The 27,993-nt window shown below is 42.9% G+C and overlaps 2 protein-coding genes across 3 annotated transcripts; both read right to left on the bottom strand.

Annotated features, from left to right (window-relative positions):
* Positions 1 to 253: 253 nt before the first annotated feature.
* Positions 254 to 10,159, bottom strand: hdgfl3 (HDGF like 3). 2 transcript variants are annotated; one of them, XM_039680271.2, is made up of 6 exons: positions 9,886 to 10,159; positions 8,905 to 8,981; positions 7,400 to 7,538; positions 7,178 to 7,312; positions 6,270 to 6,407; positions 254 to 1,066 (listed from the first exon to the last, which is right to left on the bottom strand). In XM_039680271.2, the coding sequence occupies exons 1-6, from the start codon at positions 9,967 to 9,969 to the stop codon at positions 1,046 to 1,048; spliced, it is 594 nt and encodes a 197-aa protein (XP_039536205.1). In that variant the 5' UTR covers positions 9,970 to 10,159; the 3' UTR covers positions 254 to 1,045. The 2 variants fall into 2 exon arrangements, with proteins under 2 accessions (XP_039536205.1, XP_039536206.1); XM_039680272.2 differs by lacking the exon at positions 9,886 to 10,159 and adding an exon at positions 9,081 to 9,389.
* Positions 10,160 to 12,043: 1,884 nt separating this feature from the next.
* On the bottom strand, positions 12,044 to 26,262 carry whamm (WASP homolog associated with actin, golgi membranes and microtubules). The gene is made up of 10 exons (XM_039680267.2): positions 25,568 to 26,262; positions 23,065 to 23,238; positions 22,812 to 22,962; positions 22,563 to 22,732; positions 21,438 to 21,585; positions 20,771 to 20,940; positions 19,152 to 19,238; positions 14,123 to 14,218; positions 13,671 to 14,046; positions 12,044 to 12,544 (listed from the first exon to the last, which is right to left on the bottom strand). The coding sequence occupies exons 1-10, from the start codon at positions 26,102 to 26,104 to the stop codon at positions 12,264 to 12,266; spliced, it is 2,190 nt and encodes a 729-aa protein (XP_039536201.2). The 5' UTR covers positions 26,105 to 26,262; the 3' UTR covers positions 12,044 to 12,263.
* Between the last annotated feature and the right edge of the window lie 1,731 nt (positions 26,263 to 27,993).

The raw sequence follows: 27,993 nt of genomic DNA, 5'->3' as shown, positions 1-27,993 counted from the left end.
GTGTATTGATGATGTGTTGTTTGGCCCTTCATTGACTCCAACACAACTCTCATTCATTTCATTAACGCTATTCTTGATATAGTCAATACTCTATTAAAGAATATAGAATAACTCTAAATCATCTCCTGCTCTTTAATATGTGATTCGCACAGATCTAGATGAGACCACAATAACACCCCGACGAGAGAATCACACAACTAACCCTAAAGCTAGAATCGAACACTACGACAAACACACAACAACAGAACACCACTGGCATTCCAATGAGTTTATTCTGTAAAATTCTTGTCAATAAACAGGAAAAACAGTTTACATGTGGTTACAAACCTTGAAAATGCAACATGTATGAGGGCAATAAAATTAAACGACAGGAAAACCACATTGGTGAATTTACCACAGACGTGTCATCTACTATCATCAAAAATAAATAGAATATATTCTTTATATAAACAAAGATAAGAAATAAAAATGGACTGTGTGGAAGAGGGGCGTCTGTGATCAGGAACGGACAGCCAGAAGAACATCTTCAACATGTGAAACTACAGCATGCCACTAGAAAGGCTAGAAAACAACAACCCACGACACAGGAACGGATGCGCATGGGGATAATAGTACAGAGATCCAAGAATCTACACCCAAATCAAGTATACAGAGATAATATCGAGTTACGGTGCGCAACTCTGCTTGTGCACGATTCTTCATATTCTACGCTTTCCACTCCTTTCTCTCAGGTTACGTACAAGCGTGAAAGACGGCCGAGTTGTTTGACAGACAAACGTCTGTTTGTTCCATTGTTAAGAAATAAACAGCAAGCATGACACATGAATGAGATCTGAATGAGCTGAAGCTAAACCTCTAAAATCAAATCAGCAGACTGACGTTTGTGTGTAAAACCTGGTTGTTATGTTTTTATTTGACTGTGTGTGTGTGTGTGTGTGTTTGACTGAGCCAGATAACAATGTGTAGGAGTTTGCAAGCGGTCAGTGTAATAAGATGAATTTACAGTATGACATTTCAGCGTCACGAGCCGTCGTCCGATGATCGTCTAACGATCCTCCCGGAGATTCTGTCGGAAGAGACAAAAATAGCAGTCAGAAAAACTGTGGAGTCACAACTTTCACTCTCACAAAACTGCTGGATTGAGGAATATTCCCTCAGGGATCATCCTTGATGTCTCATTCCCTTCATGAGTTAATTAATCATTCATGGATAATGGACAGAGTCGACTGTACATTCAGACAGGCTCTGTCCTCTATTAACGTTTTAAAGTTTTACTAATAGAGGTCTGTAAACTGAGCCGAGTACATATGTTTATATATATATATATTTTTTTTTGTATATATATTTTGTGTGTGTGTATATAATATACTGTTACACCTGTAGACACTGTTACACAAATAGACACTGTTACATCTGTACACACTGTTAAATATGTTGCACCAGTGGACACTGTTACATCTACTACAGCTGCAACAGATTTAACAATGTCCACATGTGTAACAGATTTAACACTGTCTACAGGTGTAACAGTGCCTACAGGTGTAACAGATTTAACAATGTCTACAGGTGTAACAATGTCTACAGGTGTAACAGATTTAACAATGTCTACAGGTGTAACAGATTTAACAATGTCTACAGGTGTAACAATGTCTACAGGTGTAACAGATTTAACAATGTCTACAGGTGTAACAGTGTCTACAGGTGTAACAGATTTAACAATGTCTACAGGTGTAACAATGTCTACAGGTGTAACTGTCTACAGGTGTAACAGATTTAACAATGTCTACAGGTGTAACAGTGCCTACAGGTGTAACAGTGTCTACAGGTGTAACAGTGCCTACAGGTGTAACAGTGTCTACAGGTGTAACAGTGCCTACAGGTGTAACAGTGTCTACAGGTGTAACAGTGCCTACAGGTGTAACAGTGTCTACAGGTGTAACAGTGTCTACAGGTGTACCAGTGCCTACAGGTGTAACAGTGTCTACAGGTGTAACAGTGTCTACAGGTGTAACAGTGTCTACAGGTGTAACAGTGCCTACAGGTGTAACAGTGTCTACAGGTGTAACAGTGTCTACAGGTGTAACAGTGCCTACAGGTGTAACAGTGTCTACAGGTGTAACAGTGCCTACAGGTGTAACAGTGCCTACAGGTGTAACAGTGTCTACAGGTGTAACAGTGCCTACAGGTGTAACAGTGCCTACAGGTGTAACAGTGCCTACAGGTGTAACAGTGTCTACAGGTGTAACAGTGTCTACAGGTGTAACAGTGTCTACAGGTGTAACAGTGTCTACAGGTGTAACAGTGCCTACAGGTGTAACAGTGTCTACAGGTGTAACAGTGTCTACAGGTGTAACAGTGCCTACAGGTGTAACAGTGTCTACAGGTGTAACAGTGCCTACAGGTGTAACAGTGCCTACAGGTGTAACAGTGCCTACAGGTGTAACAGTGTCTACAGGTGTAACAGTGCCTACAGGTGTAACAGTGTCTACAGGTGTAACAGTGCCTACAGGTGTAACAGTGTCTACAGGTGTAACAGTGCCTACAGGTGTAACAGTGCCTACAGGTGTAACAGTGTCTACAGGTGTAACAGTGCCTACAGGTGTAACAGTGCCTACAGGTGTAACAGTGCCTACAGGTGTAACAGTGTCTACAGGTGTAACAGTGCCTACAGGTGTAACAGTGTCTACAGGTGTAACAGTGCCTACAGGTGTAACAGTGTCTACAGGTGTAACAGTGTCTACAGGTGTAACAGTGCCTACAGGTGTAACAGTGTCTACAGGTGTAACAGTGTCTACAGGTGTAACAGTGCCTACAGGTGTAACAGTGCCTACAGGTGTAACAGTGTCTACAGGTGTAACAGTGTCTACAGGTGTAACAGTGCCTACAGGTGTAACAGTGTCTACAGGTGTAACAGTGCCTACAGGTGTAACAGTGCCTACAGGTGTAACAGTGCCTACAGGTGTAACAGTGTCTACAGGTGTAACAGTGCCTACAGGTGTAACAGTGTCTACAGGTGTAACAGTGCCTACAGGTGTAACAGTGTCTACAGGTGTAACAGTGCCTACAGGTGTAACAGTGCCTACAGGTGTAACAGTGTCTACAGGTGTAACAGTGTCTACAGGTGTAACAGTGTCTACAGGTGTATCAGTGTCTACAGGTGTAACAGTGTCTACAGGTGTAACAGTGCCTACAGGTGTAACAGTGCCTACAGGTGTAACAGTGCCTACAGGTGTAACAGTGTCTACAGGTGTAACAGTGCCTACAGGTGTAACAGTGCCTACAGGTGTAACAGTGTCTACAGGTGTAACAGTGCCTACAGGTGTAACAGTGTCTACAGGTGTAACAGTGTCTACAGGTGTATCAGTGTCTACAGGTGTAACAGTGTCTACAGGTGTAACAGTGCCTACAGGTGTAACAGTGCCTACAGGTGTAACAGTGCCTACAGGTGTAACAGTGTCTACAGGTGTAACAGTGCCTACAGGTGTAACAGTGCCTACAGGTGTAACAGTGTCTACAGGTGTAACAGTGCCTACAGGTGTAACAGTGCCTACAGGTGTAACAGTGTCTACAGGTGTAACAGTGCCTACAGGTGTAACAGTGCCTACAGGTGTAACAGTGTCTACAGGTGTAACAGTGTCTACAGGTGTAACAGTGCCTACAGGTGTAACAGTGCCTACAGGTGTAACAGTGCCTACAGGTGTAACAGTGTCTACAGGTGTAACAGTGCCTACAGGTGTAACAGTGCCTACAGGTGTAACAGTGTCTACAGGTGTAACAGTGCCTACAGGTGTAACAGTGTCTACAGGTGTAACAGTGCCTACAGGTGTAACAGTAGCCGCGTTTCCACTGCCGGGCCAGGGCCGGGCCGTGCTAGTGCGTGCCAGGGCCAGTCGCGTTTCCACTGTCACTTCCGGGGCTTGATCGGGGCTTCCTCGGGGCCAACGGCCAGGATTTCTGGCCCGTCGAATACCTTGGGCCAGAGGGGGCCAGCTCGGGCTAGAGGCGTGCTCAAGGTAAAAGGCGGAGTTTATCGGTGTTATGGAACGTTATGATCTGAAGCAAGATGCACATAGGGGTGTCCATGTTTAACCGATTAACCGTTTAAAATTGCATAACATTTTAATTTGAACTGTAGGCTTATGCCAAATGCTGCGCAACAATATATAGGCTATATATAGCTACATATCGACGAATTTTCAGATATTTGTTTGATTTTTTTGCCCCTTAAACATTTAAATTATTTGACAAATTAATATGAAAAAATATATATTTTACTGGTTTTCTGAGGCCAAATTAGAACCTGGAAATGATATTTTCCCCGCAGTGCTGAATGAGAAGAGCCGTAACCACAGCCTACAGAAAGGGGATTTATGGGTGATTTATAGGCTATAATAAATGTGTCTGATAATAAAATAATATAAAATAACGAGGCATTAATTGTTTATTAATAAACTATTGTTTTCTAAATGATTTTCGGCTAAAAACATATCTCCATCTCCGGATGCACATTTAGAGAGAAATTAAGCTACATAAACGGAGAAGATATTGGCTTTCGATTCGAATTTGTTCGTTTTAAATTGGACATTTAATGTCCAATTTAAAACGAACAAATTCGAATGCGGTGGCTGTTTCAGGTCTCGCGCTTCAGTTCACGGAGATCATGAAGCGCGCCTTGATTAATTGTTAAAGCACAACGTTTTCTTGTTATAAATAAATTTATTTGCGAATAATGTATTATTATTTTCTGTATGACCAGAAATTAAAGAGTATTTTAAGTTGTTTCCACTGAAAGAAATGCAATGAAACTGTTCACATGGGCGTCTCGCAGCCATCAGTTCGTGCTACACACACACTGGATATGCGCTGATATTTGTCAAAAATATTGTGTTTATTTGTGCTCTATTCCTTTTTTGGATAAAGGCGTCTTCTACATATGCAGCCTAATAAAATGTTACAATAATGATGATGATGGTTATTATTATTATTATTATTATTATTTGCAGACACGGAGTTTTTGTGAAATGGACGTTTTGATTATTTTCAATTGGCAATTTCAGTTTGAAGGGTGATGGAAATGGGGCTTTAACTGCTCCGTACTTGCTGCGTTTTATTTCTATAAATTAATTTCGTTTCAAATGGGGTCCAATCAGTTATTAAAGGTGTTAAAAAAATTAACTCCGTATCTCGAGGTTGCGGCGCGCACACTATGCACCGAGTATTAACCGATGGGCCTCGGTTAACGATTAATGAATAACTTGAAAACGTGCCCGCAGCCCTACTTGTTATATCGCGCAAAAAATCGCTGCTTGAAATGGAGAATCGCCTGTATACTGGTCTCGGGACACTATTGCAGCCACTACGGCAGTTGAGTTAATATACATGCTATCTTCCTAATTTAAAAAATAAATTAATTCATAATACCCGCTGAAATGGGTTGGGTTTTATGACGTTTGATCCTGAAAGGCGTGTTAGGGGTGGGGTCTGGGGCAGCGCTGTGGGGCTACTGGCCCGGCAGTGGAAACGCAAGCCCGGTGCTTGAGGCCCGAGGCCACTAGCTCGGCCCGGCTCGCTGTTAGCTCTGGCCCAGCCCTAGCCCGGCAGTGGAAACGCGGCTAGTGTCTACAGGTGTAACAGTGTCTACAGGTGTAACAGTGTCTACAGGTGTAACAGTGTCTACAGGTGTAACAGTGCCTACAGGTGTAACAGTGTCTACAGGTGTAACAGTGCCTACAGGTGTAACAGTGCCTACAGGTGTAACAGTGTCTACAGGTGTAACAGTGCCTACAGGTGTAACAGTGTCTACAGGTGTAACAGTGCCTACAGGTGTAACAGTGTCTACAGGTGTAACAGTGCCTACAGGTGTAACAGTGCCTACAGGTGTAACAGTGTCTACAGGTGTAACAGTGCCTACAGGTGTAACAGTGTCTACAGGTGTAACAGTGCCTACAGGTGTAACAGTGTCTACAGGTGTAACAGTGTCTACAGGTGTAACAGTGTCTACAGGTGTAACAGTGCCTACAGGTGTAACAGTGCCTACAGGTGTAACAGTGTCTACAGGTGTAACAGTGTCTACAGGTGTAACAGTGCCTACAGGTGTAACAGTGCCTACAGGTGTAACAGTGTCTACAGGTGTAACAGTGCCTACAGGTGTAACAGTGTCTACAGGTGTAACAGTGTCTACAGGTGTAACAGTGTAGTCATTTCATGAAATTCCTGTTACTGTGTATTAATATAGTGAAGATGGGATCAGCTGCTTCAGATGTTCTTACCCCTTGACTGCATGTCTTGTCTGAAGAGTTATGGATGTTGTTGTCATGGTCACCAGCCTCTGATCCACTCTTCTGCTCATCTTTCCCATCCTTCTCCAGATCTTCATCTCCCGAACCCTTCCTGGACAGCTTGGAGGACTGTAGGAGAGTTTAAGAATGAAAACAGGCTTGACGAAACACCCAGAGCACACTCTCATTTGCAGCCTGTGTGGTCCTGTTTCTCTCTCACTGCTACACTAAACTTGTTCAAGCAGCACAGTAACCTTCACTACGTACAGTATATGAACGTGCAGGACTCGGTTGCTAGGCAACAGCTGTTGCTAAGCAAGGGCTCAGCTAGAGGCGGTAAGCCTTCAGACTCGAATCCTTCGATGAAGTCTTCATCAGCCGTCAGGAGATCCACATGCACTTCAACAGGTGTGGGTGAAAAAATCTCTGATCTCACACATACGCTGCATCCCAAATCATGTACCGCACACTATGCACTTACACTATGTAGTGTACGAGGTTTAAAATATTATATTGTCACCCAGCTTCAGTCTGATAGTTGAGAGCATCAAGCGTCCAACGCTCCACAATTTAAAGTGCACTTTTTCTACTCGCACTATGTATACTGCAAAACAGCTTCAAATAGAGCATAAGTCTGCAAAGTGTGTGTGTTCATCTTCCACACACACTGCCCCCTGCTGACCTGGAGCTGCACTGACCTTCAGCATCAGGATCCAGTGAACACATGACTTGAATTATGCAGATTTTGTAACTATAACAATCTCTCTCCATCTAGACACCTAATGGAGTTTGTCCTTCAGGTGTTCACATGGTTTTCTGTAACCCTGCTTTCAAACAACATGGATTCTGAAATCTATATAGCGATAAAATGACAGACACTCACAGAAACGCTCAGGTACCTTTGAGGATGCACTTTTTTTCCGCTTGGATCCGACTTTGTCGCTCTTCAGCTTTCCCTCCTCTTCTTCTTCCTCGCTGTCGACTGCGTTCCCTCCTTCTCCCTCCGTCTCCGAGGAGCTCTGCTGCTGCATCACCTGTGTGTGTGTTTGTGAGTGTGAGTGAGACAGATCAGGTCACGTGACCCTCACACACACCTCAGCTCATCAAATACTGCAACTCACCTGGTAACCAGTGAATTTGACACCAGGATTGTTTTCAATTTCCCACAGGCCTTCATTGAATCCTTTTCTTTTGTTTGACTTGCCAAACTTGTCCTTGTATTCCTTGTAGGGCAGCAGGTCTTTAGGGCCCAGGAACGCACTAGGGGACACAGATACGGCCGTCACACATCACTAACACAGAGACACGCATCACCGAATTTCTCACACACACACACACACACACCTACGCGCCCGTTTGCGGTGCGTTTACGGTACAGGAGCAGCGCGGGCTAAAGCGCTTTCACACATGCTGCGTTTGCAGTGCGTAACTGATCCGCGGCTGGGCCACAAACACACAGACCTACTCACTATTTTTATTTCAAATCCAGAAGTTTATTTAAAAAAAAAAAAAGTTGTCAGCATTGCGATTATCTTTGTACACATATACAAACTTGAATGGACGTATGCACATTTAAACAAAATTTAAAGGCCTATAATTCCATGCATTACTTCTATATATAAAGTTGCTCAAGCAATTGGTCAAATATTTAACCATGTACTTATATTAAAATCACAAACATTTTACAATTGATAAAACAGCCGCCTCTAATGCCTTTTCTTTTGCATTTGAATGTTAATTCAATAAATCTTGCATATTACAAAGAACTTGTTTTTCCACCTCCACGAAAGAGACGAGAGTCGTTCATAACGCCCATGTTGAGGTAAATTGTAGTTTTCCTTGCTTATCCCTTGCTTTATACTTAAAGTATAAAAGATGACTGTGAAAAAAAGTAGTAATTAAATAAATACATTTATGGTGAGATGGTGTTCATTTTGACCACGAACTGTGCGCTGTCACTTTAATTCAGCATTTCCAGCACAGCAAAAATCAGTAGCAGCACCTCATTGAGGTACATGAGATCCAAGAGGCGGAGTTGGATCCAGATCTAAGGGGCGGAGATGGGTAGGATTAGGGGTGGGGTTAGGGATCAGGGGGCGGAGATGGTTAGGGGTGGGGTTAGGGATCAGGGGGCGGAGATGGTTAGGGGTGGGGTTAGGGATCAGGGGGCGGAGATGGTTAGGGGTGGGGTTAGGGATCAGGGGGCGGAGATGGTTAGGGGTGGGGTTAGGGATCAGGGGGCGGAGATGGTTAGGGGTGGGGTTAGGGATCAGGGGGCGGAGATAAGTAGGTTTACACATCGCACCTGGAATTGGTCTCCGGACTGCATCTCTAACATCTCTGTGTGAAAGCTCTAACCTGCGGAAATAATACGCACTGCAAACGTGTGTGAAACGGGCGTAACCCTACCCATCACAGAACACTTTCTGCATTTTTTGCATTTTCAATACACCTATATTATTTACTTTATACCAGATTTACAAATGAGGACGTCCGTAAACTGAGGTTTTGGAGATTTTGTCAGGTTTTGTCAGTTCTTGGTACAAATCTGTTACCATAATATATTTAAGTAGGTACACACACACACACACACACACACACACACACACACACACACAAGGCTTACGTCTCATGGGTACCGAAGAAGAAGATGGGGTATTTGTTAGCTGGCGGCTTCACGGCTCCCTCTGGTAGCTCATCAATCTGCAACACACACACACACAGTTCAGCACTAACTCACACACATATTGTTTGGGAACATTATTTTGAATGTGTGCGATTTTATTTATCCAACCGTCTCACCATGTTCACAGATCAGCTTTTCCCTAGCTGACAGACGCGTTAACCTCGTTTCATATTTAAGACAGTTTGCATGTTTTCCACTTCTGCTCTTTTGCTGCTGTTAGATTCGAAAATAATCATCCTGATCTCACAGCGTCCAGAACTATAACACCACTGGATCTGAGAACATGGTGGGTTGGGTTTAAAATGAAGTGGAAATCAAAACGCTATTCTGGGCCCAGATCATCTAATAGTTCACACCAACGGAACCGAACGGAACGGTTCTTCGCTGAACGCCATTCCGGTGTTTTGAATGAAACGCGGGCCGAACGGGCTTTTGATGGCCAGATGAGGAACAGCTGCTTCCCCATAACAACAGGACACACACACACACACACACACACACACCTCAGAATAACCCAGATCCAGACCCTTCCCGTGATTCAAACACTTCATAAACGCCTGAAATAACGCAGAGCCCCAAATGACGAGAACAAGCGGATCATTTCACACTCCAGACAAAAACACTTCCACAATCCACACTCATGATCCGCGTGTTGCAGACTTTTACTGACGCATTTCGACCCCTTTGCCCTTATTTCCCCTCAGATAGCACCGCTGGAGCTCCGGGTGTGTGTGAGTGTTCAGCGGTCGCTGTCAGCTCCAGTAACCGTGTGTGTGTGTGAGTGTTTAACGGCCCCTCTGAGCTCCGGTAACCGGCCTCCGCGTCTCTCCGCTCCCCGGGTGTGTGTGAGTGTTTAGCGGTCTCTCCCAGCTCCAGTAACCGGCCTCCGCGTCTCCCTGCTCGGCTACAGCTCGTACTCACCCTCGCCGGCCAGTGCGGGTATCCCTTCATCTTCGCGAAAACCAGATCTCCAGCTTTATATTCCCGGGGCCGTGGGCGAGCCATCGCGACACACACAATCACCGAAGCGAAAAACTGCACGATATTCCGCGAGTCTCGAGCTCAGCGGCGGATGATCGACCATCAATGTTTTGATCGCAGTTAATAAGGAAATAAATAATGAAAGAGGAGAAAGGCCTGGAGAAACACCTCTTCCCTCGTCGTCTTCTTCTTCCTCCTCGTCGTGTAATGTTCAGGGAATGATATTTCGTACTTATATGGGATTTTATTCAGTTTAATAAACGCGAAATAATTTTATTTCATAACACGTTTTTCAATTCAGCTCGAGTTTATTTTTTAAAGGGGGAAAAACAAGTAGAACTACAACAGCAATACAGTTTCCTTTACAGAATGTCATTTTATTAACAATATTTATGCTAACACTGTAATATATTTCAAACAGGACATTTACATCTTAGAATGTAAAAAAAAAAAAAAAAAAAAGATTAATTTTTTTGTGGAGTGTTTACATGTTATTCATGTGTCACACGAAGAGAGATAATGAGAGTCTAATGTGTGAATGTGTGGTGAATCATTAAAGGTCAGAATGAGCACATGAACAACATCTCAGTAACACTCCTGCTTATTCTGCTCACCTGTGTTATTATAACACACTAAAGCCGGTCCACAGACTGTATGATCCATCATCTGCAAAGTAACTTAGTAAATACTCAGAATCATCACTTGAACCGGACTGGTCCTCCACACACAGCCTGACCAGGTTTGGCTCCAGAACCTGATCGATGCAAGCAGGAGATCCCGATCTGACCTCTGACCCTGCCAGAATCATAATCATACGCCGTTCGTTCGTTGGCCAGAGTAGTACTGAAAAGAAAATGCACTGCTTTCATGTTATCACTGTAAAGCTGCTTTGAAACACTCTGTATTTTATAAAGCGCTATAGGCCTACAGCCTAAATAAAGCTGACTTGAATTCTTTATTTATGAAGTGAAATAGGTGTAACATGCGCTAGTCAGAAACAGTAGTGATTCATCAGTTTCTGTTTGTCCCGTCCACAATCTTATTTTACGTTACAAACTTTTAAAATTTGTAATATTGATTTGTGTGTTTGTGGAGTTGAATTTGAAAAAAATTAATTTGCAGAACCAAGGCTAACGAGGAACCAAGGCTAGCGAGGACCCAAGGCTAGCGAGGAGCCAAGACTAGCGAGGAGCCAAGGCTAGCGAGGAGCCAAGGCTAGCGAGGACCCAAGACTAGCGAGGACCCAAGACTAGCGAGGAGCCAAGGCTAGCGAGGAGCCAAGAGCTATTTTATTGTGTTTTTTCATTTACTGTAAAAAATGAACAATAATTCATGGCAACATACAGTATGTTTTTACAAAATGAATTTCAATTTTTATAAGTAATACGAGATTCAACTTAATATGTCAGTTTTAATATAATTAAAGTTGAAATGATTTTTAGAGCCAATTTGATAAGACTTCATTTAAAGTAGCAACAGAACTTAATTTTTTAAGTTGAAATAAGAGAATTTGATTTGCAGTGTATTTTTTAATGTTGTTGCTGTTTTGAAACTGCTGCGTTATATTTTCCTGATAATTTGGCTGCCAGTTTCCATTCCCCTGTTTTACCCAAAGTGGCAGAAAGACTGATTCCTGGGCTTTACATTAATATATTATTCTGCTTTTCAGACCGTAAGGCCACCGATAGACCAACTGATAAAACGGTGACTTTATGAAGGCAAAGCTGACACACACACACACACACACACTCTTCATAGCGCCGTCCTTCTGTTTACACACCGATGGCAAAACCATGAAGATACAGGCGATGTGAACACTCTTATAGCTACTGTAGGTGCTAGGTGTGCGTTGATGGTTTGATGTCTTTTGTTTTGAGATTTTGATGTTTGATGTCTTTTGTTTACGACAGTCTGATTTATAACTTCTTGCCTTTTTGAAATTGAAGCAGTAATGTGAAGCAAACTTGGCTAACTCCCAGTTTTGCTAAAAATGTTAAACTCTGTGACCAAATCAGAAAGTACATCACTCCTTTATTATGGAGTGACGGGTGAAGGTGATTCCCTCACACACACACACACACACACACACACACACCAGTCCTGATCAGGCACTTTAATTGACCCGTTCAGAGCCACGGATCTTATTGACACAAATGTTCAGTGCAATTAACTCTATTCTTTCATAATGACAAGACATTTCAGTGCAAAATACCAAAGAGATCTGAATGTAGTTTCACATTGGCAAAGGAAGTTAGCATCACAACTAGTAATCCTGGCTGAAACGGCACACGTCAGTTCGGGAAACAACTTCAGGTTGTTTAACTCTCCCAGTCTCCAGACGGCGAGTCCGGGCGCTCTTCATCGTCAGAGTCGTTCGAGACCTTCTTCATCCTCAGCATGGCAGCTTTGATGCTGCGCTCCAACTCTGAGTCTGAGCTGAGGGGCGGTGCACGAGAGGGCGGGGCTTTCTTCAAGGCCACGCCCTGACGGATGGCTGACAGGAGGCTGTCTCTGACATCACCACTCTCGACCTTGACCTCGACCTTCCTCAGGTGTTTCTGTCCGCGCTGAAGAGATGCTAGGAGCTCGTCCATCGACCCTGCATCACAAACACACTTCACTCACTGAGAGACAGTCAGTTCATAACATGACACAATGCTCATCCCTCTGGTGCTCTGCGGTCATTTTTGACCGGAAAATTTAGTTTTTTGTATAATTTTTTTCTTCATCGGAATGGTATGAAACTTGGTAAAGGTTTTGGCACTTGCTGTGTGTGAACAACACTCCCAAAAAATAATGGACATGATTTGAAAAGGTTAAATGGTCCTGAAAAAAAATAGTCACACTTAAAAAATGAGTGCATTGGAAATGAATGGTAGACGAGTTTCCTCTAGTGGAAGCGTTTGGTATTGCAGCCGGACACACTCTTTGAAAGACCAATTATTTTTAGATATCAAATTTTGAACACAACTTGTTTAGATTTATGGCTTTTATTGTCTCAATATTAGAGTAAAACATGTTTTTGAAAATATATATTTCATATTTAAAATATAAAATAGTATTTTTGTAAATTTTTCATAACAATCCATGTAAAATTCTGCAACTTTTTTCAAGTTCACTTTTTAAAACTGTGTTCACTTCAGCAATAATCTGCCGAGTGTGGTGTTTGAGAAGAGATCAAACTTCAGTCTGTCGCTCTAAAGCCTTCAAGATTTACCAGTTTAAGATGGAACTGTAATTTTCAGGTCTATTATCAAAAAGTGAATAAATGCATTATAAATCCAGCGTAAATATAATTCAGTGCCATAAAATCCCCTAAATATTAATATTCAATCAAAAACATTATCGAACTAAAATATAGTACATTCATTTCATTGAAACAAAAAAAAATGTGATGGGAATGAGATTTCACTACGGTGGGGGGGGGGGGGGGGGTCAAAAAAAACATGACTTCCGAACTTTACACTAGTGAAGTTTAAAAGTGATATAATTTGTCCAGCTATGATTCATTTCTTCTACCTCAAGCTCTTTTACTAAATGTTTGTTTATTGACCATTATTTATTGTGTTATTAAGTTATTTACTGTGTTATTTTTAAGTACAACAATAAAGAAAAATTTTTTTTTAACATACAAACTATGATATTTTGTATACTGTTTTATATTGCTTTTTTAAGCTAAAACATGAAAACAAAAGAATTGTATTTCACTAGTTTGTGACGCTCACCTGAGTTTTGTTCAAGAGTGTTTCGCATCGGCAGCTTGTCACTGGTTTGCGGAGCAGGCGGAGGAAGAAGAGGAGGAAAAAGAAGAGGAGGAGGAGGAGGAGGAGGAGGAGAAAGAAGAGGAGGAGGAGGAGGAGGAGGAGGAGGAGAAAGAAGAGGAGGAGGAGGAAGAGGCGTCTGGTTTGATTTTGCTGATGAAGATCCAGATCCAGAGGGCAGCAGAATCTGCACCGGAATTTCACGCTGCTTCTGACTCCGCCCCTTCCTACGGGGGGTGGAGCTTTGCGGTCCCAAGCTGATGATTGACAGGGGCTGGGAGGAGTCATCTCTGCTGGAGTCATGTGACTCTGTATGTAAAACATACTGACCCTGATGTCTCTAAACTCAAAGAAACACAAAACACTGAAGCCATGCTGGAAATGAACTCACACACACACACAGAGCAATGCATTACCTCTCTGAAGCTGCGCACTCTGTTGAGTGTCTTTGCTCTCTCGTTCTCCAGCCATTGCTTCTGCTTTTCTTCCTCAGCTCTCCTCTTCTCTCGCTTCTGAACACACACACACACACACACGAGACACGGTCAGAGACGCCAGCACAAACAATGACAGGCACAAAATAGGAATGTGAGTGTGAGTTTGAATCGGCCACGTCCCGGATGAGGAACTGGAATGACAGGAAGAGTAATTCAACAGGGAAGCTTCATCAGACCCAGGGAACGGAGCATCACTAACTGCACTGGCATCACTAACTGCACTCGCATCACTAACTGCACTCGCATCACTAACTGCACTGGCATCACTAACTGCACTCGCATCACTAACTGCACTCGCATCACTAACTGCACTGGCATCACTAACTGCACTGGCATCACTAACTGCACTCGCATCACTAACTGCACTGGCATCACTAACTGCACTCGCATCACTAACTGCCCATGCATCACTAACTGCACTCGCATCACTAACTGCACTCGCATCACTAACTGCACTCGCATCACTAACTGCACACGCATCACTAACTGCACTCGCATCACTAACTGCACTGGCATCACCAACTGCACACGCATCACTAACTGCACTCGCATCACTAACTGCACTCGCATCACTAACTGCACTGGCATCACTAACTGCACTCGCATCACTAACTGCACTGGCATCACTAACTGCATCACTAACTGCACTGGCATCACTAACTACACTGGCATCACCAACTGCACACGCACCACTAACTGCATCACTAACTGCACTGGCATCACTAACTGCATCACTAACTGCACACGCATCACTAACTGCACTGGCATCACTAACTGCACTGGCATCACTAACTGCACTGGCATCACTAACTGCACACGCATCACTAACTGCACTGGCATCACTAACTGCATCACTAACTGCACTGGCATCACTAACTACACTGGCATCACCAACTGCACACGCACCACTAACTGCATCACTAACTGCACTGGCATCACTAACTGCATCACTAACTGCACTGGCATCACTAACTGCACTCGCATCACTAACTACACTGGCATCACTAACTGCACACGCATCACTAACTGCATCACTAACTGCACTGGCATCACTAACTGCATCACTAACTGCACTGGCATCACTAACTGCACTGGCATCAATAACTGCACATGCATCACTAACTGCACTCGCATCACTAACTGCCCTGGCATCACTAACTGCACTGGCATCACTAACTGCACTCGCATCACTAACTGCACTCGCATCACTAACTGCACTCGCATCACTAACTACACTCGCATCACTAACTGCACTGGCATCACTAACTGCACACGCATCACTAACTGCACACGCATCACTAACTGCACTGGCATCACTAACTGCCCTGGCATCACTAACTGCACACGCATCACTAACTGCACTGGCATCACTAACTGCCCTGGCATCACTAACTGCACTGGCATCTGCACTGGCATCACTAACTGCACTGGCATCACTAACTGCACTGGCATCACCAACTGCACACGCATCACTAACTGCACTGGCATCACCAACTGCACACGCATCACTAACTGCACACGCATCACTAACTGCACTCGCATCACTAACTGCCCTGGCATCACTAACTGCACTCGCATCACTAACTGCACTGGCATCACTAACTGCACTGGCATCACTAACTGCACTGGCATCACCAACTGCACACGCATCACTAACTGCACTGGCATCACCAACTGCACACGCATCACTAACTGCACTGGCATCACCAACTGCACACGCATCACTAACTGCACACGCATCACTAACTGCACTCGCATCACTAACTGCACTGGCATCACTAACTGCACTGGCATCACTAACTGCACTCGCATCACTAACTGCACTGGCATCACTAACTGCACTGGCATCACTAACTGCACTGGCATCACTAACTGCACACTAGTGTTAATTTTACCAGCCATTTTAAATTTAGTTTCAGTTTTAGTCCAGTTTCAGCATCGCTTGTTAGTTTTTATCACATTTAGTCGACATCATCCCATTTTTATTTAGTCTAGTTTTAGTCGACTATAAGTCGAGCATTTTAGTCTTTATTTTAGTCCAAGAAAACGTAATTTTATTCGTTTAGTTTTAGTCAAAAAAACCTGTCAACATTTTAGTCTAGTTTTAGTCAGGACATCATTTTAACCTTTTACTTTTTTGTCAGCAGATAATATTTAACATTTCCTAAAATTATTTCACATTTCAACATTTTCTCTCATCTTTTTGATAAAATACACAATTTTAAGGAACACATGCAGACATGGAAGATGTTCTGACAATATTTGCATATTTATTTTGAACATTGTTAAGGTTCAAAGACACAAACACAAATGCTTGCATTAAAACAAATAAAATACACCTGACAAAGGAAACAAATAAATAAAATTGTGTATTATGAACTTAACACAAGTGCTGGCTGTTTAAAGCTAGTTCACATAGAATAATAAAATAAATAGATTTGAGGTCAATGTTGTGAAAAAAAAAATCCAACTGATACAACAAAAGTGCTTTCCTGCCAGCTAGTTCACATGGTATATAAAGGTACAGTATTTAAGGTGAAACAAGGCATAGCTTGCTAGAACGTATGAAATCTTTTTAAAGCGTCTGTCTGCTTTAATCAAATTTAACTGAAACTATAGTTGCCCGGCCAGTATAACATATCTAAGTTAGCATAAATTTAACTTCACATACAATTCTATCAACAAGTGGCTACGGTCGCTACGTGCTAAGAAGCTAATGTAACATAGCCAGCCTGGATACTAAATGCTATGAAAGTTAGCCATCATTAGTTAGTTTATCATTGTAACAAAATGTGTCCATATATCACGTCTCTTCTTTCTCACGAGCCCCGTGCAAAGCATGTTTTACTTTTAACCTGTCGCCGCCGCCTCACCGTGAATCCAGCTCCTGTCTGCTCCATGTGTTGTGTGTGTAGGCTACTCTGACTGTGCCCGCCCGCTCCAGGTTTGAAAGTGGGTGTGTGGCGGAAGAGCTGACGAGGAGGAGGCGGAGGAGGAGACAAAACCTTATCATATAATAATATGTAATTTTCGTCTCGTCTTTGTTCATGAACTAAAATGTCCATAGATTTTAGCCCAGTCTTTATTTACCGAACTGCATTTTCGTCTCGTCTTTATTAGTCTACGAAAATTATTTCTGATTTACTCCCAGTTATTATTGTTTATTAGTGGGGATTTTAGTCTCGTCTCGTCTAGTTTTCGTTTGGTGAAAAATGTGCGTTGACGAAAATATTTTCGTTTAGTTTTCGTTAACGAAATTAACACTACTGCACACGCATCAATAACTGCACATGCATCACTAACTGCACTCGCATCACTAACTGCACTGGCATCACTAACTGCACTCGCATCACTAACTGCACTCGCATCACTAACTGCACTCGCATCACTAACTGCACTCGCATCACTAACTGCACACGCATCACTAACTGCACTCGCATCACTAACTGCACACGCATCACTAACTGCACTCGCATCACTAACTGCACTGGCATCACTAACTGCACTGGCATCACTAACTGCACCCGCATCACCAACTGCACTCGCATCACTAACTGCACTCGCATCACTAACTGCACTGGCATCACTAACTGCACTGGCATCACTAACTGCACTCGCATCACTAACTGCACCGGCATCACTAACTGCACCCGCATCACCAACTGCACTCGCATCACTAACTGCACTCGCATCACTAACTGCACTCGCATCACTAACTGCACACGCATCACTAACTGCACTCGCATCACTAACTGCACACGCATCACTAACTGCACTCGCATCACTAACTGCACTGGCATCACTAACTGCACTGGCATCACCAACTGCACCCGCATCACCAACTGCACTCGCATCACTAACTGCACTCGCATCACTAACTGCACTCGCATCACTAACTGCACTCGCATCACTAACTGCACACGCATCACTAACTGCACTCGCATCACTAACTGCACTGGCATCACTAACTGCACTGGCATCACCAACTGCACCCGCATCACCAACTGCACTCGCATCACTAACTGCACTCGCATCACTAACTGCACACGCATCACTAACTGCACACGCATCACTAACTGCACACGCATCACTAACTGCACTCGCATCACTAACTGCACACGCATCACTAACTGCACTCGCATCACTAACTGCACACGCATCACTAACTGCACACGCATCACTAACTGCACACGCATCACTAACTGCACTCGCATCACTAACTGCACTGGCATCACTAACTGCACTGGCATCACCAACTGCACCCGCATCACTAACTGCACTCGCATCACTAACTGCACTCGCATCACTAACTGCACACGCATCACTAACTGCACTCGCATCACTAACTGCACACGCATCACTAACTGCACTCGCATCACTAACTGCACTGGCATCACTAACTGCACACGCATCACTAACTGCACTGGCATCACTAACTGCACTGGCATCACCAACTGCACCCGCATCACCAACTGCACTCGCATCACTAACTGCACTCGCATCACTAACTGCACACGCATCACTAACTGCACTCGCATCACTAACTGCACACGCATCACTAACTGCACTCGCATCACTAACTGCACTGGCATCACTAACTGCACACGCATCACTAACTGCACTGGCATCACTAACTGCACTGGCATCAATAACTGCACTGGCATCACTAACTACACTGGCATCACCAACTGCACACGCATCACTAACTGCACTGGCATCACTAACTGCACTGGCATCAATAACTGCACTGGCATCAATAACTGCACTGGCATCACTAACTGCATCACTAACTGCACTGGCATCAATAACTGCATCACTAACTGCACAGTTGCCATTGCAACTCTGTCAGCCCACGGGATCCTCGGCACTGTTGCTGTGACTCATTATGGGATGCTTTGTGTGGCGATGAAGTGGGATGTGGTTACCATGGTTACAGTGCATTACTCACCAGGTGTACGGCATGATGTTGGCGGTTCTGCGCGGATCTCTGTGTGACTGAACGCTTCTGCTGCTCTTGAGCCTGAACACACAACTCCTGCAGACACACACACACACACCCCAATATCACCCCATCATTCAGATTAAAATAAATATGAAATATTCCGAATGAATAACGTTCATTTTCTTTAGCAAATTAATTTGCCAGCAAGAAAGATAGTATCATATTTTAAATAATCTGTAACGTATCCCCTCGCCACCACACCGACTACTTGGTATAACCCGCTTTCTCTACAAAGTTTGTTCGGTATTTTGCGCAGTCGCGGGGGTGAATGGTTGGAGAAAGCTTTTTAATTCCTTTATTTATTGACCACACACCCAAAACAAAACAAAGACACATTTAAATGTAAGCCTTACTTAACCTTTCACACGGAAGTTGAAAAGTTTTTCAATGCAACCGTTATTGATCGTAGTATCGCTTTATGGTTCCCACGGAGACGCGTCCTTCATCGCTCGTCACACGTAGCCACGATAGCTGAATGACTGATGATCTGACTGCTTTTATTTCTTTTTATTCAAAATTTTACAAATTTGTTAGCTATAGCAGGATAAATCTGATATTCCGATTGTCAAATATGTGGAATAAGTGGATGTGTTTTGTTGTTGCAAACACCTTTATAACGATCGCGTTAGTTGAGCTGTAAGCGCAACTTATTTTAGGTATCTAAAAAAGTACGTAACGTTACATTAATTAGGAATTTACCACCTCCGGCTCAATTTGAGATTCTTATTATTTAATTTAATTTTTTTTAATTTTTTGCATGAAGGTTGCAAAGTGACAAAATGAATCAAAGCACTAGTAAGGCTAGAAGTCCACACTTGTATTTTCTCAGTTTCTGAATTTCTAAATGCAAACACAATTTTTTGATGTACTGTTGAGTGTTATTTCATGCACAGTGATAATATAATTGCACTTTCATTTTCTCTATTTGAAAGTTTTTAATGCTATTTTTTGATGTTACATTTTTAAAATGTGATGTTAATAAAAATACATATTAACAATTAAACTTGAAGTCTAGTTTATTAAAATAGCGTTCTTGTTTTTTTCATAAGATATTGAACACAAACAATAAATGACGTGTAAGCTGCCACTGCTGGCTGTGTTTAAACACTTCATTTAATACTGTGTCATTATGGGATAGTCCGGTGAACAGCTGCATTTATGTTAAGTAGCCTAAATCAGTAATAATGATAATAAAATAATAACACCTTTATTTAACCAGGTGAGCACATTGAGAACACATTAAATGTAAATGTAGCACAGTGTATTTATAATACATGAACGGCAAATTAGCATGTTACCTTTTACACAAGAAAATTATTGAATGAATAAATAAATTAATAAATATGCCGTGGGGTTAACTCCCCCAAAGCCACACACACACACGATCAACACACAACTGTCTGTGCATGTACCTGCTGGTTCCTCAGGTGTGTGTGTGTGTGTGTGTGTGTGTGTGTGTGTGTACCCGCTGGTTCCTCAGGTGTGTGTGTGTGTGTGTGTGTGTGTGTGTGTGTGTGTGTGTGTACCCGCTGGTTCCTCAGGTGTGTGTGTGTGTGTGTGTGTACCCGCTGGTTCCTCAGGTAAGCTCTGCGTGATGAGATCGCTCCTCTTTTGCTCTCCAGGTGTTTCAGCTGCTGCTGCAGGTGTGAGTGGGCGGGGCTTACATCCACCTGGAGCTCCTGCAGCTCCTCGGGGTCCTGACAGGTGTCGTAGTACACCACCTGCTCCTTCAGCTCTGCACAACACACACACACACACACACTCTTCAGTCTGTCACACTGGTTATTATATTGTCCATCACACCTGCTTTTGGGATCGAAATGCTCCTATTAATTTATAGAAACCTGAAATCAGCCCTTAAGAGTCACACACACACACACACACACACACACACACCAATGATCATAATAATCCGGGAATACTGACTGGAGTGTGTGTGTGTGTGTGTGTGTGTGTGTGTGTGATGTGTGTGTGTGTGTGTGTGTGTGTGTGTGTGTGTGTGTGTCTGTGTTAGACCTGTGATGTGTGTGTGTGTGTGTGTGTGATGTGTGTGTGTGTGTGTGTGTGTGTGTGTGTTAGACCTGTGATCTGTGATGTGTGTGTGTGTGTGTGTGTGTGTGTGTGTGTGTGTGTTAGACCTGTGATCTGTGATGTGTATGTGTGTGTGTGTGTGTGTGTGTTAGACCTGTGATCTGTGATGTGTATGTGTGTGTGTGTGTGTGTGTGTTAGACCTGTGATCTGTCTCTGTATGGTCTGGATCTGCGTCAGTATCAGCATCTCCTCGTTCCTCAGGATCTCAAACCTGCAGTCGTGAAGTTCCACCTGTGTCTCGTAATACTGGAGTTCCAGCTCACGGACACACTCGGCCCCGCTGCGCATCTGCACACACACACACACACACACACACGTGAGACAGCTCCCTCTGGTGGAGCGCTGCCCAGCTGCAGGACAAACACTGAATCTGCATTAGAGTACGGAAGGCTAACAGGCTAGCAGACCTTCCCGCCGTTAGCATTCCAGCGACTCCCGTTTACAGTGAATAACTGTACATCTGAGGGGTTTAAACACTCCATTCGTCCATTAGCCTACCTTGTATCTTATGTTATACGTTACGTTAGAAGATGTTTTTGTAAAAATAGGCTAACGATTGTGTCATAACACGCGACTGTCGCACAGTAGAGAAATGAGCGTATAGACAGGAGGAGAAGCTAATGTTAATCGGGGGACGTGGAGCATTAGACTCCGGCCGTGGTGATCCGCCGGACCCTCCAGTTCCCGAACGCGGTTGCAGACCGGAGAGAGATGACGGCGGCTCCCGCATGGAGGACCGGCTGTCTCCGGCGGACGACACGGCAGAGCGGATGAACCTTTATTATGTGGCCGCTAAGCTAAATATGCGTGAGCTAAACACTCGCGGAGTCGCGCGGGCTTCTACTGGGAGCCTTTTTTGAAATGGGGAGTTTGTGGCAGGACAGCGATCCACATGGAAGGTGTGTGTGGCCGCTATTGCTTCGTTTCGTTCCCCGGGTGACGAGCAATCGATCGGTACGAGCTCTCGTTGAGGCCTAGCTTCGGTCGCGGGTAACGAGCTCTGGACACATTTTAGGTGTTAAAATACAAAAACATTTCAGAGTGTTTCCATCTGTCGTACAGTACACACACAGGCTGAGGAGATGCAGCCTCACATAACACTTATACACCTGTACTGTGTGTAAACACACACACTCTCACGCAAACACACTCACACACACACAAACTCTTACACACACACACACACACTCACACACAAACTCTCACACACACACACACTCACACACAAACTCACACACACACACACACACACACACACACTGCACCTGCTCTCGGATCTCGACTCTCTTGCGTTTGATGCACATCTCTTTGGCCCTCATGTGCTGCAGTGTCTCTTTAGCCAATAAGATTCTTAGTTTCTCTTGTCTGGGCGTGGCCAGTGCCCAAGAGGCGTGGCCAAATCTCTTCTGGTCCTGCTCCATCTGTTTCACCATACCTGAAGGAACACACAGATGAGGGTGTGTGTGAGCGTGTGTGTGTGTGTGTGTGTGTGTGTGTGTGTTTGAGAGAGAGACCTGTCAGCGCTCTGGAAGTGTGTTTGAAGTATTCTGCCGTGTTGTCCTGTATGGAGTGAACGGCTGATTCTCCTCGTTGACTCCATTCGTTCATCTCTGTCTTCAGTTCACACACACGCTTCGGCCCCAGTTCCTCGTACTGCAGACATTTCTGAACACACACACACACACACTGTCCATCAACGTCTGCTGCTTCTGACATGTTGTTGATCTGTGAGGGTCATGGTGTGTGTGTGTGTGTGTGTGTGTGTACCAGGATCTCGGTCTTGTAGAGCGCGGCGATCTCCCTCATGTCTCGGAAGGGCTGCAGGAGGTTCTGGTAGAACTGAGTCGCCACACACACAAACTCTCTATACGCCTCATCTTCCTCCTCGTAGATCTTCATCAGCCGCTGGAGTCCGTCAGCGCTGGAGTGAGTCTGAACGAGCTGAGGAACCAGACAACACACAACCACACGGCAGACGTGACATCAACAACAAACAGCACAACAGAATAGAAGAATACAATACAGCACAGCACAATAGAATAGAATTAGAATAGTTTGTAGAATAGAACAGAAAAGAATAGAATTACAATAGTAGAATAGAACAGAATTGTAGAATAGAATAGAACAGAATAGAATTAGAATAGTAGAATAGAATAGAACAATTGAATAGAATAGAACAGAACAGAGTATACTGTATAATGAAATAGATCACAAAACAGTAGTAAAGAATGGAATAGAAAATAATTAGAACAGAATAGAAAAATAGAATAGAAAAGAACAGAATATAAAGATGGAATAGATCGGAACAGAATAGAACTAGAATAAAACTGAATAGAAGAATAGAATAGATTTAGAAAAGTAGAATAGAACTAAATTATAGAACAGAATAGAATTGGAATAGTAGAATAGAATAGTTAAATAGAATAGAATTAGAATAGCAGAAAAGAATAGTACAGAATATAATAATGGAATAGATTAGAAAAGAATAGTACAGAATAAAATAGAAAATAATTATAATAGAACAGAATAGAAAAATAAAATAGAATAAAAAAGTAGAAAAGAACAGAACAGTACGACAGAATAGAACAGAATAAAAGGAACGGTATATAATATAATGATGGAATAGATGGAACAGAACAGAATAGAACAGGACTGAAAAATAAGATAGAATAGAAAAGTAGAATAGAACAGAACAGAATAATAGAATAGAAAACAGGATACAAAAGAACAGAATATAATAATGGATTAGATTGGACAAGAATGGTACAGAATAGAATTAAAATAATTACAATAAAACAGAATAGACAAATTTAATAGAATAGAAAAGAAAATTAGAATAGAACAGAACAGAATAGTCGACTAGAATAGTAGAATAGACTAGACTAGAATAGAGTAGAATAGAACAGAAGAAGAAGAAGTTTTATTCATATACTGTCCTTGCACAAGCCCAAAGTGGTTTAACAAAACAGAATAGAATAGAATAGAACAGAACATTGACCAGAACACACTGTGACCCATCACTGGATCTTCCCTCCACTGGTTTGAGTCCTATCTCACAGTAGCTGCACGGATCTCAAGCTGTCTGGAGGACATCTCGGCATGGATGAAGGAACATCACTCAACCTGACTAAGACTGAGCTCCTCGTCCTCCTCCACGGCACGACTTCACTCTCCGGCTCGATTCTTCCTCAATCACCCCGTCAAGGTCGGTCAGAAATCTTGGAGTGATCTTTGATGACCAGCTGACCTTCTCAGACCACATTACTAACACAGCTCCATCATGCAGGTTGGCAACATCAGGAAGATCAGGCCTTTCCTATCTGAGCAGGCGAACAGCTTCTCGTCCAGGCCCTGGTCATCTCTAGGCTTGATTACTGCGATGCTCTTCTGGCTGGACTTCCATCATGCGCTATTAAACCTCTACAGATGATCCAGGATGCTGCAGCTCGTCTGGTCTTCAACGACGTCACTCGCGTCACTCCTCTGGTCATCTCTCTGCACTGGCTCCACTCGCTGCTCGCATCAAGATCAAGACGTTGACTCTTGCGTACAGATCGCCCACTGGCTCCGCTCGCTCGTACTTTCACTCGCTCCTACGAGTCGACATCCCAGCAGAAGCCCACGATCCACTGACGGCTCCATGCTGGAGGAGTGATCTGCCCATCATCATCATCATCATCATCCAGAACGCAGAATCCCTGACAGCACTTAGAACACAACTAACACTCATCTCTTCCGTCAGCGCTTCATATAAAAATACAATAAAATTCTTTAATTTAATTCTTCAATGTCTGAACTTGCGTAGTTATGGCCTCTTCACGATGACTTGTTTGGTTTAGTCCTCAGATGTGAGTCGCTTTGGATAAAAGCATCTGCTAAATGACTAAATATAAATGTAGAACATAGGAATGGAATACAACAGAAAATAGTATTGGAATAGAATAGAATATAACAGAAGAGTACATAATAGAATAGTGTCAAGAACAGAACAGAATAGTGGAATAGAATAGAGTGAAATAGTATAATAGAACAGAATAGAACAGAACAGAATGGCCGGATGGAATAGAATGAAAGAGTATAATAGAATAGTGTAAAAGAATAGAATAGTGAAATAGAATAGAATGAAACAGAACAGAACAGAATAGAACTAAAGTAAAACAGAATAGTGGAATAGAATAGAATGAAATAGTATCATGTAACATAATAGAAAAGCGGAATAGAATAGAATAGAATAGAATAGCACTCAGTCCGGGTCAGTGTATCGGCTCACCGCGCGCAACGCGTCTTTGGCGCGCGTAACCTCGTCCCGCATCGCTTTGCATTTAAACTCTTGCAGGTTTTCGAAGTACTCGCGCTCGTCTGCCTCAGTGACGCTGAACAGCGCGTCCAGCACGATCCTGCGGCCGCACGCGTCCACGGCGTTGCTGAAGTATCGCTCCAGCTGCCTGCACTGCGCGTCAGCATCGCACGGCGGCGCGTTGGAGAACAGCAGGTCCCACACGCTCGCCTCCCGGAAGCGCGTCAGCTCGGGGAACAGCGGCTCGAGCTCGTCCCGGACCGCGCTCAGGTGCGCGTGCACGTATCTCAGCTGCGTGCCAGAGAACAGACCCGCGCAGCTGCCGCTCGCGTCGCCGCGTCGCTGGAGCGTCCGGTCATGACACGTCACCGCGAACTTGGTCTCGATCTCGTTCCATTCCACAATAAACCTGAGCTTGTGGCTCTCGCTGTCCTCGAAGGCGTCGCGTTTAATCGCGACCCATCCGTCCAAGCTGTCCATCCGCGAGCTGTCCGAGTCCGCGTCGCTCATCGCGATTGTGTTCAGTGTTGTCCTGCACTTCCGCTGTCGTCATCCCGCGGGCACGTGACAGGGGGAATTCCAGCGTTCTTGACTCGTTGCCAATTAGATTATGACAATAATATAATAATAATAATATTATAATATTCCCCTGTTTATATCTGCTCGGTTTCTAACCCATCGCTAGTGTGTGTGTGTGTGTGTGTGTGTGTGTGTGTGTGTGTGTGTGTGTGTGTGTGTGTGTGTGTGCGTGCGTGCGTGCGTGCGTGCGTGCGTGTGTGTGTGTGTGTGTGTGTGTGTGTGTGTGTGTGTGTGTGTGTGTGTGTGTGAAGTAAGAGTTGCTGTAACAATAACAGAAAACTTACAGTTACCGTTTCGGTGGTTATCAAATGTAGCCTTACTTGTTCAAAGTAATTATAACATCATTATTTTATCTTGAACGTTATAACGATAAACACACAGAAATCCAAAACAATACAGAAATACATAAAACAAAAGCTCATTCTGAAAACAGACTGAGGCAATGTGTGTCTTTAAATGATATTTGTGTGTGTGATGAAAGCTGTTGATGTTTATGGAGCTGCTGATACACTCATTCTGTCAATCTAATTTCAATTGTCAAACTAATTTTGCCAGATTGATCCAAATAAACAGTGTAATCGTTGCATTTGTCAGGTTTATATTCTTTCATGATTTATTATGTTTGAAATGTAAATATTAGAACATAAATTGAATGTGTGTCAAATTTTTTTGTCTAATACAGGGGTTCTCAACTCCAGTCCTCGCGACCCACTGCTCTGCATATTGTGTATGTCTCCCTTACTTAACACACCTGATTCAGATCCTCAGCTAGTTAAGATAGACTCTACGGCTATCCTAACGAGCTGAGGATCTAAATCAGGTGTGTTAAATAAGGGAAACATACACAATATGCAGAGCAGTGGGTCGCGAGGACTGGAGTTGAGAACCCCTGGTCTAATATACACTGTAAAAAATGATTTTTTGGTTAAGTAAATACTAGTGAAAAAACCCAATGTAATTTACTTGAAAAAGTTAGTTCAGGCAAGAATTTAAAAAAACTAAGTAAATTCCATATCAGTACTTATTTCAAGCGAGTATAAATGAAAGTGTAATATCAACTCAATAAAGTTAAGTAAAAATTACTCAACTTTTCTGATACTGGGGTTCCCATCATGCACTGGACCTTGAATAATTAATGAGGTTCATTTTTCACTGGTTTCCAGCTGTATTTACACTGTTTTATCATTGATTTTTGTTTTCAGTATTAGTAAATTGCCATTTTGTGACATTTCGAGTAAATTTTTTGCTTAAAACGACACATTCAAACACAAAAACGATCCATCAAATGTTACCACCATTGTGTATTGTCTACCAAGTATTGAGGTGTTTGCATTCACATAAGGCTTAAAGTCTGACATGATGTATATATAAATTACTTAGATAATCTAAGTAAAGAACATACTATAAATGACTAACAAAATTCAAGATAATTGTTTTAGTGAAGTGTAATACAAAGGAAAAGGAAATTGGTATTAATTAACCTTTTACAAGCCGAGTTAAAATTACTTATTTTTTGTAAAGTTTACTTAATTCCACATTCCAAGTAAATTTAACTTAAAGATTTCTAATTAAAGCTACTGATAAATATGTTGTTTAGGTTTTTACTTGGCAAATCTTTGTAAATTTACTAGCATTTTCTGAGTGAGATCGTTTAGCAAGGTTTTTTCAAGTAAATCCTACTCCAAATTTTTTACAGTGTAGGCTAGTCTATTTTGTCGTTTTATAATATATGCTTATAAAATGACATCTAAGGTTTACATGTCGAGAAGCAGTGATAGTTAATTTAAAGTCCATTATTATCTGATGATTGTGTCGCAGCA

The sequence above is a fragment of the Pimephales promelas genome, chromosome 10, assembly GCF_988280905.1.
Source record: "Pimephales promelas chromosome 10, fPimPro1.hap1.1, whole genome shotgun sequence".
NCBI lineage: Eukaryota > Metazoa > Chordata > Actinopteri > Cypriniformes > Leuciscidae > Pimephales > Pimephales promelas.
Note: the sequence above shows the minus strand (reverse complement) of the source record. Positions and strands in the feature narration are given on the sequence as shown.